Source organism: Buteo buteo, chromosome 26, assembly GCF_964188355.1.
Source record: "Buteo buteo chromosome 26, bButBut1.hap1.1, whole genome shotgun sequence".
NCBI classification, from domain to species: Eukaryota; Metazoa; Chordata; class Aves; order Accipitriformes; family Accipitridae; genus Buteo; species Buteo buteo.
Window position 1 is genome coordinate 5,667,364 of NC_134196.1, and position 13,832 is coordinate 5,681,195.

General features: G+C 36.2%; 1 protein-coding gene across 2 annotated transcripts; it reads left to right on the top strand.

Annotated features, from left to right (window-relative positions):
- Positions 1-3,416: 3,416 nt before the first annotated feature.
- On the top strand, positions 3,417-11,438 carry KERA (keratocan). 2 transcript variants are annotated; one of them, XM_075058151.1, is made up of 4 exons: positions 3,469-3,485; positions 3,603-3,700; positions 5,012-5,904; positions 11,262-11,438. In XM_075058151.1, exons 3-4 carry the CDS (start codon positions 5,019-5,021, stop codon positions 11,432-11,434), a joined length of 1,059 nt encoding a protein of 352 aa, XP_074914252.1. In that variant the 5' UTR covers positions 3,469-3,485; positions 3,603-3,700; positions 5,012-5,018; the 3' UTR covers positions 11,435-11,438. The 2 variants fall into 2 exon arrangements, with proteins under 2 accessions (XP_074914253.1, XP_074914252.1); XM_075058152.1 differs by lacking the exon at positions 3,603-3,700 and having other exon boundaries at positions 3,417-3,485.
- The last annotated feature ends 2,394 nt before the right edge of the window (positions 11,439-13,832 follow it).

Sequence of the window (13,832 nt, forward strand, 5' to 3'; positions counted from 1 at the left end):
GAGCTACCAGAAAAGTATATGGTGAAGGGTACATAGACTAGACTTACTCACACCTTTTCTTTAGTCCTCATGAGGGGAATTTAAGAGCATGTTTCACATAAACTGATTGTCCTTTGGAGAAAGGCACCTAGCATTTTAGTAAAGTAGTACCCAAATTAAGCACACTGGATTGCAGCCTTTGCTAAATGGAGCAATCCACAGGGCTGGTGAATAAGCTCTGCTTGCAGTACACTCCTGGGTTTGCTGGTGATGAACTATACACATGCTTGATGTTTAACAGACCTTGCTTCATATTAAATCGGAGACATATGGCAGCCATTACTGAAAGAAAGCAATGCATTTTTTCACCGTCAGCAACTTCGATGCTGAAACAGAACAACAGCTCTTACAGCACTCCCAGTTGTCCATATCTCCTCCCAATGGGTCTTTCCAATCTATCTTTTTAGCCCTTCTAGTCTTTCTCAAGCTTGTGGGCTGTTCTAGTCTCAAGCATGTACATCACTCTGCTCAAGGAGTTGTTACTACCCTCTGTGGTTGTTGGTGCTCCTCACGTTTCAATTTTTTATTTTTTTTTTAATACACATGCTCTTATTACATTGATTAACAATGTGGATTGCCAGGAGACATAAGGAGCAAAAATCCTGTAATAACTTGAGACACCTTCCTCAAACTAGAATACTCCCAAAAGCATCTTTTAAAAGGTCTCCAAAATTCGGAGTGGGCATTCACAGTACTTTTAGTGTAGTAATTTTTCCACTTCCTTTTATTATCATGCAAATACCTTGCATACTGTTACTTTTTGGGAGATTGTTCATGATCTCAGGAGCAGTTTGTGTTTCACTGATATTTGCCTCTGACTGCTCAGCTTCGCAAGTTAAAAATGACCTCTTTAACACAAAATTCTTAGCCCCCTCTTTTTGAAAATAAGGCCCTGGAAAGTGTCTCAAGTTGGATACTCAAAACAAAAAGCCTCCCAAACCATTAGTCATTTTTTAAAATCTTGGCTGTGGTCTTTTATGAGTCTGTAAAACTTTCTCACCATATGTTGCACCCTTTAAACAATAAATAGTAACACCAGATGATGAAGGACTGAACAAAACAAACGCATGACAGACAGTATGTGTGTAATCATCTTGGTGTCATGGAAAGCAGGCCTTTCTGCAAAACCTGCTTGGACATCCCAGCAATCACTTGTTCCTGAAGAGATCTTTCCAAAATTTTTGAGTGCACGTGAGAATACACATTACAGTCATCACACCCTTTCTTCCTGATTTTGAGGACATTTCTTGTCATTTTTTTTTCTGCTCTTTGTTTGCATCAGAAGGCATGAAAATTCACGTTACTGAGAAAGTCTCAGCAAATGTTTTTGCTGTTTTCTTCTCCTAGTGAAGAACTGCTTCTCTGAATGGGGTGTCAGCGTATGTATTTGGTAAGGACCAAATACCTGGCCTCCAAATCCACAAAGGGCAGACTGTGATGTGCCTCTCCCTTGCTGAGCAGCAGTTCATGCAAATAGTCGCATTGCCTGTCACCAGATAACCAGCAAGTCCCTCTGCCAGTGACTTTTGTGACAACTTAATGAACATCTGTACGTGATTAGCAGGTTAAAGGGTAAATTCAGCCCCCCATGAAGCATAAGATAAATCAATCTTTTTTTGTTAAATGTGCAACATCTGGCGACTTGCATTTAAGCAAGTGTGTCACACCAGATATCTGCCACCAGGACTCGCTATTTTAAACCCTTCAGCATAACATTCGTGAAGGTCTCGGCTCATTCTTTAAGCCTCTTTAAATCACTCACAGCTGAACACAGAACTATTTTAACCTTCACACGGCGGTGCCTCTGCCTCGCACACTTCCCTTCCGCGGACTCCAGCTGACAAGCCTCCTCATCATTAAAGTGTGGTACCACGGCTGCTGCGGGAGGTCAAAGGAAACGTGTTAAGGCCTAGGTGTTTAAAGTGACACCCGTAATGAAAAGCTTAATGGTTTACATCTAAGTTCTGTGCTTATGATTAGTACATCTGCTTAAATCTAGAGCCTTTATTTTTAGGTATAGATGTAAATGATTTTCATCTAGTTTAAACTTTTGAAAGATTCAGCTTAGCATGCATGAAGGAATCAACGTTATAACTGCCTTATAAGAAAGCCCTAACAATCTCTAAGAGATGTTGAAGAGTCTGGAGTTCTAGCAGAGTGAAACACTTAAGCACTTGTTTTATTTTCAAGCACATACTTAAGCCATGTAAAAATTACTGGTAGTAAGGATGTATTTTTCCCTAAACAAAAAACAAGGTAGTACAAACATACACTTCTGAAAAAAAATTTATGATGTGTTTAACATTAGCCTTGCTTAAGTCAGTGGAAGCTGCCCATGTATTTAAGGGTTGCTTTCCTATTTGTGATTACTTATCTTTTTGTCTACTCTACTTCTAAACTTCTTTTGAGACGTTCTTAGTTTAGGAAGCAAAGCATTAAACATTATGAAATAAGTTGCTGGAGGTTTTATTGTTAAAATAAATTAGATGAAACTGAATTAAAATAATTATATAAATAAGCTTTAAAACTAATATAAAGTTATAAAAGCTACCAGGATATATTTTATGTGTTCATTATTTTCATCAGCTTTTTCCTTAAAATACTTACGCCATTGTTCTGGCTTTGAATGTGGAGTTTTCCTCATATTAAGTTTTTACTTTAAGTTTGGACTAAAAAAGAAAACAAAAATCCTCCAAAATACTTAATGCAAGAAATATGTGTCTATGCCCTGGATAGCAAGTTGGCTGGGAAGAGTTTACTTTAGATCAATGATATAACAAAATAATTAATTGGTGCCTTGATAATTAAAAGCAGACCTCACTGCAGGAGGCACTGGAGAGTATGATAACTTTGTAGAAATTTATGTAAATATCTCTCTGAACAAAAAGGAGAAGGTATGGTTTAATCTTTAAAGAAATGAAAATATGTTATTAAAAAATTCTTAGCAAATGCTTTTGCTATCTTCTTCTCCTCATCAAGACTTATGTCTTTAAATGGCATGGCAGCATCTGCATTTGATAAAAATCAAATAAAATATTTCCGTAGAAACAGATGGCACTGTTTTTAATTCTTTATGGCCAGTTCAGGTATTATGAGAATGAATTATGATGTAAGTAAGCTTTGCGTGTAAAGTATCTTCTGACAAAAATTTTGAATAAAGGTACATTTTGTGTTACCTGTTTCATCTAGACCAGTTCCTCTCATCTGCTAAAATGTAGAAATCAAATGCCTTCAGCAATGTGGCTGCTTGATATTAAAGTCAGGATTTCCTGTCTTTTCCTGCCTAGGTGCTGAGGTGCCTTAGTTATTTTAGGGGTTAAAAGCTGTAGCCACTGATGCGTATATATTAGGCTGTATTCATAGAACACGGCTTGTAGCCTGACTCAAGCTATTACAGTCTAACAACAGTGACCAATAGAAAGAGAAGAAGATCCAAGAAAGCTGAGGTAAGCCCAAACTCTGAAGCAATGTCAAATTAGAAACAATAGCTAATAAGGTGTGTATGGTAACACATCTGGGAATACCACCATGTACGTCAAGTTTTATATGCTATTAATTCTTAGGAGGACAGGAAGCAAACACAGTGGTTAGCAGCCAAAGGCTGCGAATTTACAGTGATTTCTAACTGGCTTCTGATAGCTCCAGGAACTTGACTAACAAGGTAAATTACTTTATATTTCTTTTTAAAAGTGTTATTAAGGTTATGAATACTTACACAGTGAGAAGGTGCCATTTCACTGTGTAAATTAGAGATGTTATTCGTTAGAAATATTTTATTTGTCCTTTCTTGGAATGCTTCCAGATAGCAGTTTCTGAGGCTGGAAGATTTGTAGGATACTGCACTTGTTACTGCTAATAACAATGTTGAAAACTATTAAATGACTACATATCATATGCAGCAACTTAACTGAGCTCTTAACCTTACTGGTACTTTAACTCTATGAGAGAATTTACTTTTTATTTAAACACTGTTTGTGCCAAAACTAACCTCCTAAATTTGACCAGAAATTTCAGCTATCAGTCTCTTGCCTCTGCATTGTAAAATGCTTGCTAATCTTCATCAGAAAGCAAGCAAGATAAAGAGTTTGTGAAGCACTGTTTTTGTGCTGCACAGATCTTTCCTTTAGGAGTAAATTATCATTGATGATTTTGTTCATCATTTAATGGTGGAAGAGGCTAAACAAAGCAAATTATTAAGTAGGTAAAATAGATACAAGATGCATGAGTGTATATGATATAATTTGGTTAGGGCTTATTTTTTGTGTCATTTAGATCAGGCATTTGTTTTGGCTGTTTGTTTTAGAGAAGGAAATTCATAACTTTGGATACGAGAGAGTGAATGAGGGAGGGGAATGGATTACTCAAACATATTCTCTCCAAGGTTTTTAAGAACATGCCCAACAAACAGCTGTTAAAACACTCTTTGATCTTTCACTTTTCTGTGATGAGAAAAGACCCTGGAAAATCTGATCCAGATGCCATTGTAATTTAAGAGAGAGGAAAAACAGAAAATAGGGTATGATTAATTTTAAAAGGAGGAACACTAACTACAATAGTATTTATATCATCATGGTATTGATAGTTTTACTGAAGAGGGTACATTATATAAAGTAGTTTATAGCTCTGTACAGGAATACTTAAACAAATTTATAAGAAGCACTGAAGCACTGATTTAATGTCAGAAAAACTATCTGTGTTTTCAGGTTCTTTGAAATGACATTTACATGAACATCAGTTAAACTGGTAGCCAATGTGGAGTTTGAGATGAATCAGGAAAATGTTCTTCAACATATAGCACCGAATTCTTTATACCCCTTATATTACCGTTCAGTTTTTCCTTAACATGCCAGAGGACAGAATTTGGCTATTTATAGAGGAAATATTATTTTCTATGTAATACTGCTTTGTTAATCTAATATGCTGTTAGAGAGTTCTGTTGAGAGGCAGCTAATTGTTTTTCTCCCCTTCCAAGGCAAACAATGACTCTAAAAGTCTATACAAGCCTTTTGCTCTTATTCTTGGTCAATTCTGTGTGGACTCGAACTGTAAGACAAGTTTATGATGAGCTGGATCCTGAGCATTGGTCTCACTACACTTCCGAGTGTCCACGAGAGTGCTTTTGTCCTCCCAGTTTCCCCAATGCATTATACTGTGATAACAAGGGACTTAAAGAAATACCTGTAATCCCAGCGAGAATTTGGTACCTCTATCTTCAAAACAATCTAATTGAAACAGTTTCGGAGAAGCCTTTTGTGAATGCCACTCATCTGAGATGGATAAATCTGAACAAGAATAAGATCACCAACAGTGGAATTGAAAGTGGTGTGTTGAGCAAGCTGAAAAGATTGCTTTACTTATTCCTTGAAGATAACGAATTGGAAGAGGTGCCTGCCCCATTACCAGTGGGCCTGGAACAGCTAAGACTGGCTAGAAACAAAATCTCCAGAATCCCAGAAGGAGTCTTCAGCAATTTGGAAAACCTTACTATGTTAGATCTGCACCATAACAGTTTGTTGGACAGCGCTCTTCAAAGTGACACCTTCCAAGGACTCAACAATCTTATGCAACTTAACATAGCAAAAAATTCACTCAAGAAAATGCCTTCAAGCATTCCAGCTAACACCCTGCAGCTATTTTTGGACAACAACTCCATTGAAGTGATACCAGAAAACTACTTCAGTACAATACCCAAAGTGACTTTCCTCAGGCTGAACTACAATAAATTATCTGATGACGGTATTCCCCCGAATGGGTTTAATGTTTCATCCATTCTAGATCTACAGCTGTCTCACAACCAGCTCACTAAAATTCCACCGTTCAATGCTCACCTTGAGCACCTTCACCTTGATCACAACAGAATCAAAAGTAAGTGTGTATTGTCAGTGTGGGATCCTACCAAGACATAATTATTTTAAAATGTCTACTTAACTACAAAAAATGCTCTTTGAAATAAAGAGATTAAAAATGTGCTCTAGATTATAGGGAGATGAGCAAGAGGACCTCCCACAGGCCAGTTTTCAAGTCACGTCTAAAATATGACAACCTAATATGTGCATGGAAGTAATGCCACATGTGAAAAATGTTCATATGCATACAGAAAAAAACACTTTGCAAGCAGATCAGAAGTATGAGTGGATTAAGGAGAATTTGTGCATTCATATTTCACTATATCTATGCCAGTAACCATTTTGTAGGAACAAATTAAGCTTCCCACAGAAAGGCTAGGAGTAAATAACCAAGAAACAATAATAAAAAAGTGGATGTACCAAGTTATATTCAAAGCACATCTGTATGACTGTTAGATTTTCAAAGTCCCTGAGCACCCTAGGGACTTCCCTAAACTAACAGAATTTCAGTATCCTCACTTCTTCTGAGTATCTCTCTGCCCACCCAAATTATGTAGTAGGAGCTTAAGGCGAGGCGCCCTTAAAGCAGAATAAAATGTTGGCTGTAGTCAACACAATCTAGTTCAAATATGACTAATGAGAATGTGGATTTTGAATATTTCAGTCTTGAATATCCTTCCCATCTTTTGTTTACTGTGCACAAAATGCTGACACTTGGGGTTAGTCTTCAAGAAAAATCTTCTCACTGACTTTACAGAAGCTTTGTCCTATTGAGGTTTATCTCCTCAAATGTCTTCTAACATTTTCCACTTTGTATGAATGAGACAAGGTTTTGTACCCGAGGCAAAAGAAAGCCTGTTGTCATGTCATAGTTCTGCTTCTAGCACTGCTTCCAGATTCATCCAGGTACAACAGGGACATGGTGTTTAGGGACACTGGGTAAAGTATCTGCTCAGTATGTCCTACAGACCTTAAATCCTTTGTTTCATGCCAAAAGCCAAAATCAAAGTGATGACTTCTTATTTATCACTGCACAGAAGGTAACCAAGTCTCTACATTTGTCTTCCTGTCATGGTGATTTAATTGAATAAATGCTTCTATACTCCTGTTTTGTGTCACTGTAGTTCACAAATACACTAAAAATACTGGTTTGGCTTCTGTATGAAACAAGGACATATCAAAGGAAGATACCTATCAATAATTCAGGTTAATTCACTGCATTTTACAAAACAAATGTATGAAACCTTGTAAAAAGAAATCAATTTTGTATAACTGGCACATATTTAAGTGGCCTGTGAGAAGTCTAACAGTTAATTAGAGTTAGGGCTTATGACATATGTTGTTACTGAACATATTTCATTGCCCCCTGGTTACAAAGGGATTTATTTTAATTGCTTCACTGCAGGGCCTCATGAACAGAATCCTGTCACTTTAAGTGGACACTAAATTGAAATCAATTGAACGTAACCTGTCCAGTTTAAGAAGCGTTTTGTGTCTAGCTAGTATTTAAAGAGCTGCCGAACTATCTTTCTTTCCTAAATAAGTTTAAAACAGGTTAAAAGCATGAAAATCAACCTGTGTAGTATATGCAAACTCAAGTCACATTTTCCAATGACACATGGGTACCCATGAGCCTAAATCACAATAGTTTTCTACAAGCCTTTACTCCTTGCTGCCTTTACCACTTTTCAAAATTCATTACTAACTTAAGCACAACACTGCTTTTAATTAAAAAAAAAAAAAAAAGTTTTTCTTTTTAGTAAGTACATATAAAGCAGTCAAAGACACCTTAAATGGAATGCAGGTATTATGTAAGGCACATTCTACCACATAGCATAGTTGTTCAAGAGGTAAGGGATAATGACATAGCCTTTATGAGACACTGCTCTCGTAGATATCTCAAAGGGCCTTTAGGATTGTAAACAAGGTATGTAATTCCATCAGGCAGGAGTAATAAGATATGGCATTAATTCTGCAGATTGCTTTTGTCTTCTTAAACCCAGAAAGTTGATGATCACTCATTACTTTAAGATAAAAAATGTAAAAGATTTGAAAGAAAAATAACTGTAAAAACCTGGATATGTTTTCTCCACAAAAGAGTCTTCCTGATAGTTTACTTTCATGTGTGCAGTACAAGCCCTTTTAATAATATTAATTCTCAGATACCCCTGCACAACTGCCAATTGCTGCTTTATTTTCTGTTGGTGGTTCATAGTTACACTGTTGGCATTGCAAGAGCTCAGACATCAAAGTGGTCCAAGGCCTTATTTCTCCAGAGACCATTTATGAAGATATAAGGCAATATCCTGAAGCCCAGTGAAATCAATGATAGCCTCATCACTGTCTCAGTGGAACCAGGATTTCACCTGTGGTTCCCTCCCTAAGGATCTCAATGTGCAGAGGAAAAAACATACTTGAAAGTTGGAAGCAAAGTTAACATAAAACCAAAACTAATTATGGCTACAACAGATACGCACCACACTTGTTCCATGGCATTTTAAAACACACGGTTACATATTTATTTATGAGATACACATGCGAGGCTCTGGGGAGATGTCAAATGATGGAAAAGGGAGTGTTAGAGAAAGCAAAAAGAGGACAAGGCATGAAAGGATGATGTTGCGAGGGAACAAGGGTAAGCAGGTGGTATTACAGTGCTATCAAAGGAGCAATAAAAGGGAGCAAACAGTATGTTCCCTAGAGGAACACCAGGAGATTGGGATAGCTCCTCTGAGCTAATATTACTCCATGTGTAAAGAAAGGGAGAAGTCCTTGGGCTAAGTAGCAATGCCAGTCTATCAGAATCCATTATAGGAAATTTGGAAAGAAATGGCTGAAGTTACAGATCCTGACTTATTGTTGGACCCCTGTGCTGTAGCTGGTACTGGCTTCTTTGCTGGAAGAGCCCAGAAAGGTACAGATTTGCAGGGTGATCCATGGCTGCTGCTGTTAAATATTATGTGAAGAGGAGAAAGAGAGTGCAACCATTCAAGTTGGACTACTGTGAGTGCAGCTAGAGATTACAAGAATAGAACAGAAACACCCTCACAATCATGTATGTCAGAACACATCTATCTTCTAGATCAACTTACTTTTTGAATGTTTCTAAATTATGAGTTTTACTGGACAAGAAACAGGATCTTCTGTAGTTCCTCAGCAGACATACAGTATTAGCCATTAATGAGAAGCTCTTCTGCAGTTTTCTCCTACAGCAGCTCCAGAATCTCATTTTAAAATATTACACCACTTAACAATACTGTTTACAACAGGTGGAATTCATCTTATTTGAATTAACCATCCTAGATTTTTGTATCTAGTTTGGGTTAGTCACACCGACCACCTACTCAGTTACTGGAAAGAGACACACAATTGCAGAGGGAAAATCACCCCATCTTAAGGAGTTGTGAATCACTTTTTGGAAGTATTAATCTCTCTCCAGAGTTTATAAACAGAGTCTAAATGGTTTACTTTGACTGACACCCTCTACAAGGATCAGTTTAGGTAGGGTGAATTGACCCATGTAGATGGACCGCCCTGCCCCTCCTGCTTAAGCAAAATTCAGCAAAATACCCATGAACAGGATTGCAAAAGAAGAGGAGAGAGAGAGGCTTTTACTCCTCTGATAATTTGGGTAGGATTTACTGCTCATGGGAAGAGAAGAATAAAAACCCAAACCACTTTATAATACACATCATCAGGAAATAACTTCTTCCTAGGTGGCCTATGATTAGATAACTACTGCCTCACTTTAAGGCTGGAGTAATTAACCCAGTGAAAACTAGCGCAGTGGGATAGTTTCTAGGTCAGAGAACACAGAGATTTAAAACACACTTGAAGCTATCCTGTCTCCTAAGGACAATAGTGCTGACCTGAAAAGGCAGATATTTTCTGCTACATAGTGTTGATTCACTTGTAAAACTTTTAATAACTGCTTTCATAATGAAAACTCACTCTCAAGCTTCCTGCTTTGTAGCTTCACACATAAAAATAAGTTGTAGCTTGTTTCTTCCAAGAATATTGAATGCTTTACAAACATTAATCAAGTTTCACAATATAAGCAAAGACATTTTGATATAATGGATATGATAAAAGTTTTAGGCCTTGGCCAATTGGATGTATTTATCTAGTTTCCATGACAAACATAAAGTCCATTTCCAAGATGTTGCAAACATCTGGGCAGTTCTTCAAAATAGGGTGGGTTTTTTTCTTTTGGGAAAAAAAATAATGTTGGGTTTTTTTTTCATCATAGCATTTAACCAGTTTAGGGGACAGTTTAGGGGATTGTAAGGAAAAGATATGTGCTAAATATAAGGGAGAAAAATTTTGGTAGAAAGCTTTTCTTTTCCTATTTCTGGGCTGCTAAAAAAACTATGCTAAAAAAAATGTTACACACACATTCTCCATTCAACCACTTTTTGCAGGTGGTCTGGGGCCAACAAGATCCTCAAGCAGTCAGACCAATCACTAAATACCATAATTTCATCAAAGGAATTCGACATCTTTGAAAAACAAACACCACTTCAGTGTTTTCTATAATAAGGCCGTTTTGAGGCTGAAATAGGGCAGTGGCAGCCACACTATTCAACAGCTGAAGACAAAATATGAGAAGCATTTTAGCCCAGTGACAGTGCAGAGGTAACTTAGGGGAGACATTGTAAAGAACCCAATCTATTCAACTCTCATGAAAATGAGTAATGATTTAAGCCATAATTTTAAATTTTAGCTGAACTGAAACAAGCTGCATGTGATTTATAAAGAATTTTAAGGACTCGTTGGCTTTCAGATTAGGAAGAAAAATATCCCATTTCACAAGTTTTATTCTTGCAATTAAAACCAACTGTACTGAAGAATTTGAGAGAACAGGAAAGTACAGATGTTAAAAGTTACAGGCACTATACGAAAAGCTCCTCTGATTCAATACTGTTAGCATTTTGAATGTAAGATCCTCATTGGGGAATATTATCAGCTAAAATTAATGTACTGTCATTGAAGTAAGATGTTCGAAACCCCTCAGCATTAACTTTGTTCTTCTCTCTCTGAGGGCAGAGTGCTATTTCTCAATGAATAGTCACCCAGTAGTTGACTAAATTGGTTTCCTCTCTGTCCAAGGTAAAACTATGCATCTCGTGGCCTTTATTCATAACTGCAGCACATTAAATACATGATTCACTGATTTAGATTACATTATGTTAAGATGCTTTTTTGCTTCATCAAAAAAGCAGTTAATTGTTAAATCAGCATTTTCCAACTCTCATAGGAGCAAGTGTCTCTCACGCAAGTATCAGTGGAAGCCTGTTTTATTTGTTTTCTAAATGAATTTTATCTTCATGAACCTTTCCCATGGAAATTACCTAATATGTTGATCTACATTTTCAGGTGTCAATGGTACTCAAATATGCCCAGTCTCAATTGCCATAGCAGAAGACTATGGTCTTTATGGCAACACCCCTCGCCTCCGATACCTTCGCCTGGATGGAAATGAAATTCAACCTCCAATCCCATTGGACATCATGATATGTTTCCGATTACTTCAAGCTGTTGTCATATAAAGATATTGCAGTGTCACTCTTGTACTGTGAGAGTGCTAAGACACAAGTTTTGCTGGAATGAAACTTGTTCTAACTCATAAATCAAGAAGTAACAGCTTTATTTTTACTTTAATTTTTTCTTTTCTTGCATCTTTTTTATGTCTGAAAAGATTGTTCTTCTTTCAGAAGAGATTTTGGATGGACATGAAACACGTGCTTAACACTTTACCTAAGAATTCCTAATGCGAATATATTGAAAATCAGCTGTGTAAGATTCCAAATATTCCAAAGCAAATTTTTGGCTACTCTCTCTCTTGTCAAATGCTACAATGTCTATCCTGTTAACATCATTGCTACAGACAAATTATATGTCCTTATTTTGTTATATAGTCACTAACACAATGAATTTGGGTGCACTTGGTTAAACATCAGAACTGCCACTATCTTTTTTAAGATAGTGACTAATTGTGAACAACCACTTAACATGTAAATAACTCATAAATTGCTGCCATCCTTTGAAGACTGATACTTTTAAGGCATGGCGTATATGAGGCTTAGAAACCAAAGCAATATACTGAATATATACTGTTGTATGGATTCATTCAGTGTATGATTTCAGAATTAGAATACACTGATCCAACTCAAATCCAGGGACAAGGGAACATGAGATGAAATCTTGGTCTACCAAAGTGCCAATTTTCTGCTGTTTCATTCTTCAGTATTCCATTTCTAGTTTTGACACCATTTCTTTCTGTAGCTTTGGGATAGTCATTGAATATTTGGCTTATTTTAGTTTCTATACAGATAAACCCAAGAACAGTAATGGAACAGTATTTCACACACTAGGTACTTCACAAAAATTGGAATGGCTAGTTAATATAATAGTGATAAAGAGAAAACTAAGAAATTAAAAGATACATCCCTTCCCAATTATTTACTGAACTAGCCAAATATTTGCATAGGAATTTTATCAGTTTAAGCAAATACAATCAACTAGAGCAGTATTTAGCTATCTGCTGACTCATATACACACACATAGTAACACTGGATTTTAGAGAAGTCCAGGTATTTAGAATACAGCACATTCACAATTCACTAACAAGGGAGATATCAGCAGGCATCTTTTTATGAAATCTGGTTGCTTTTTTTCTATTTTTATAAGATAGTATTGGGATTTCAATACATAACTTGAATATTAGACTCAACTATTCACTGGGAGAGGATGACATTTTTATTTCTGATAGCCAGCACAACAGACTATCCATCAGTCATATTATTTTAGTCTTCTTGTATTTGTAGATAGAAGCAATTAGTTGCTCTTTGATAGCTTGCATCTATTTCTAACATTTTAAGACTGGTCTCAGTAACAAGCATTTAAAGACTATGCATGCGGAATAATTTTTTTCTTTGAAGATGAAGCATTTTCTTAAAAGTAGATTTTAAAAAGGGTTGAGAACTGCAATTTCTAACATTCAATCTCTTTTTATCTGAAAATCAGACCTTATTCTGCTCCAGTGCACTTGTGGAAATAACCCAGTATAGAAACCCAGCATAGAAATAACCCATTCAAAATCCTATCACAAAAACATTTATTTTTGCAGTTCTTTTTATGTGATTGCTGAGAAACTCCTGCCCTTCTAGCAAAATATTTTCTGTACCTCTGTGTTCAGCCTATATGAAAAAATACAGATTTTAAAAGTCTCTACAATATGTATGCATGTTTACCTATGTTCTTTACTCAATAATAGCATAATAATTTATTTTTTTGAAAAAAAAAATTATGTGACAATACTACTAATTAAATTATAACAATAATTATGTGCTTGTACTGGGAAATTAATTTCTATTTTAAAGAAAGAACAAATATACATACTCCAAAGTGAATATTCACAGGCATATATGTATATTATCAACATTATTTACAGTCCTAACTGATCATACAGCAAAGCATCTTGAAGTTCCAGCCAAAAGTTATGACCCTTTCAGGCATTATATACATATTAAAACAGAAAAGACTAACCCTTGCCCAAAGAGATGTCAAGCTTATATATGAGAAGGGATGATATATAAAATCATATATAGGGACACTGGAGCATCAGTTTACTCAGTTTTCTTGATAGAGACATTATGTGATGAAATCACGGGCACGTAATCTGATGAAAACACTTTTACCAGTTATTTTCCACCAGCTGGCCTGATATTAATTGATTTTTCCAATCCACTGGAGGGTGGAAAGCCTTATAAATTAGTTCTTCAAAAGTCAGTACTATCTTATGGAACTATTTTTGGACACATGCAGATTGATCCTCAAGACTTGTCCCTGTCAAATCCCAGTTAATCTGAGTGAAGATAAAAATTCATGATACATCCTCGGGCAAATTTTTATTGGCTGCTGCCACCAAGTGCTCTGTGTTCCACA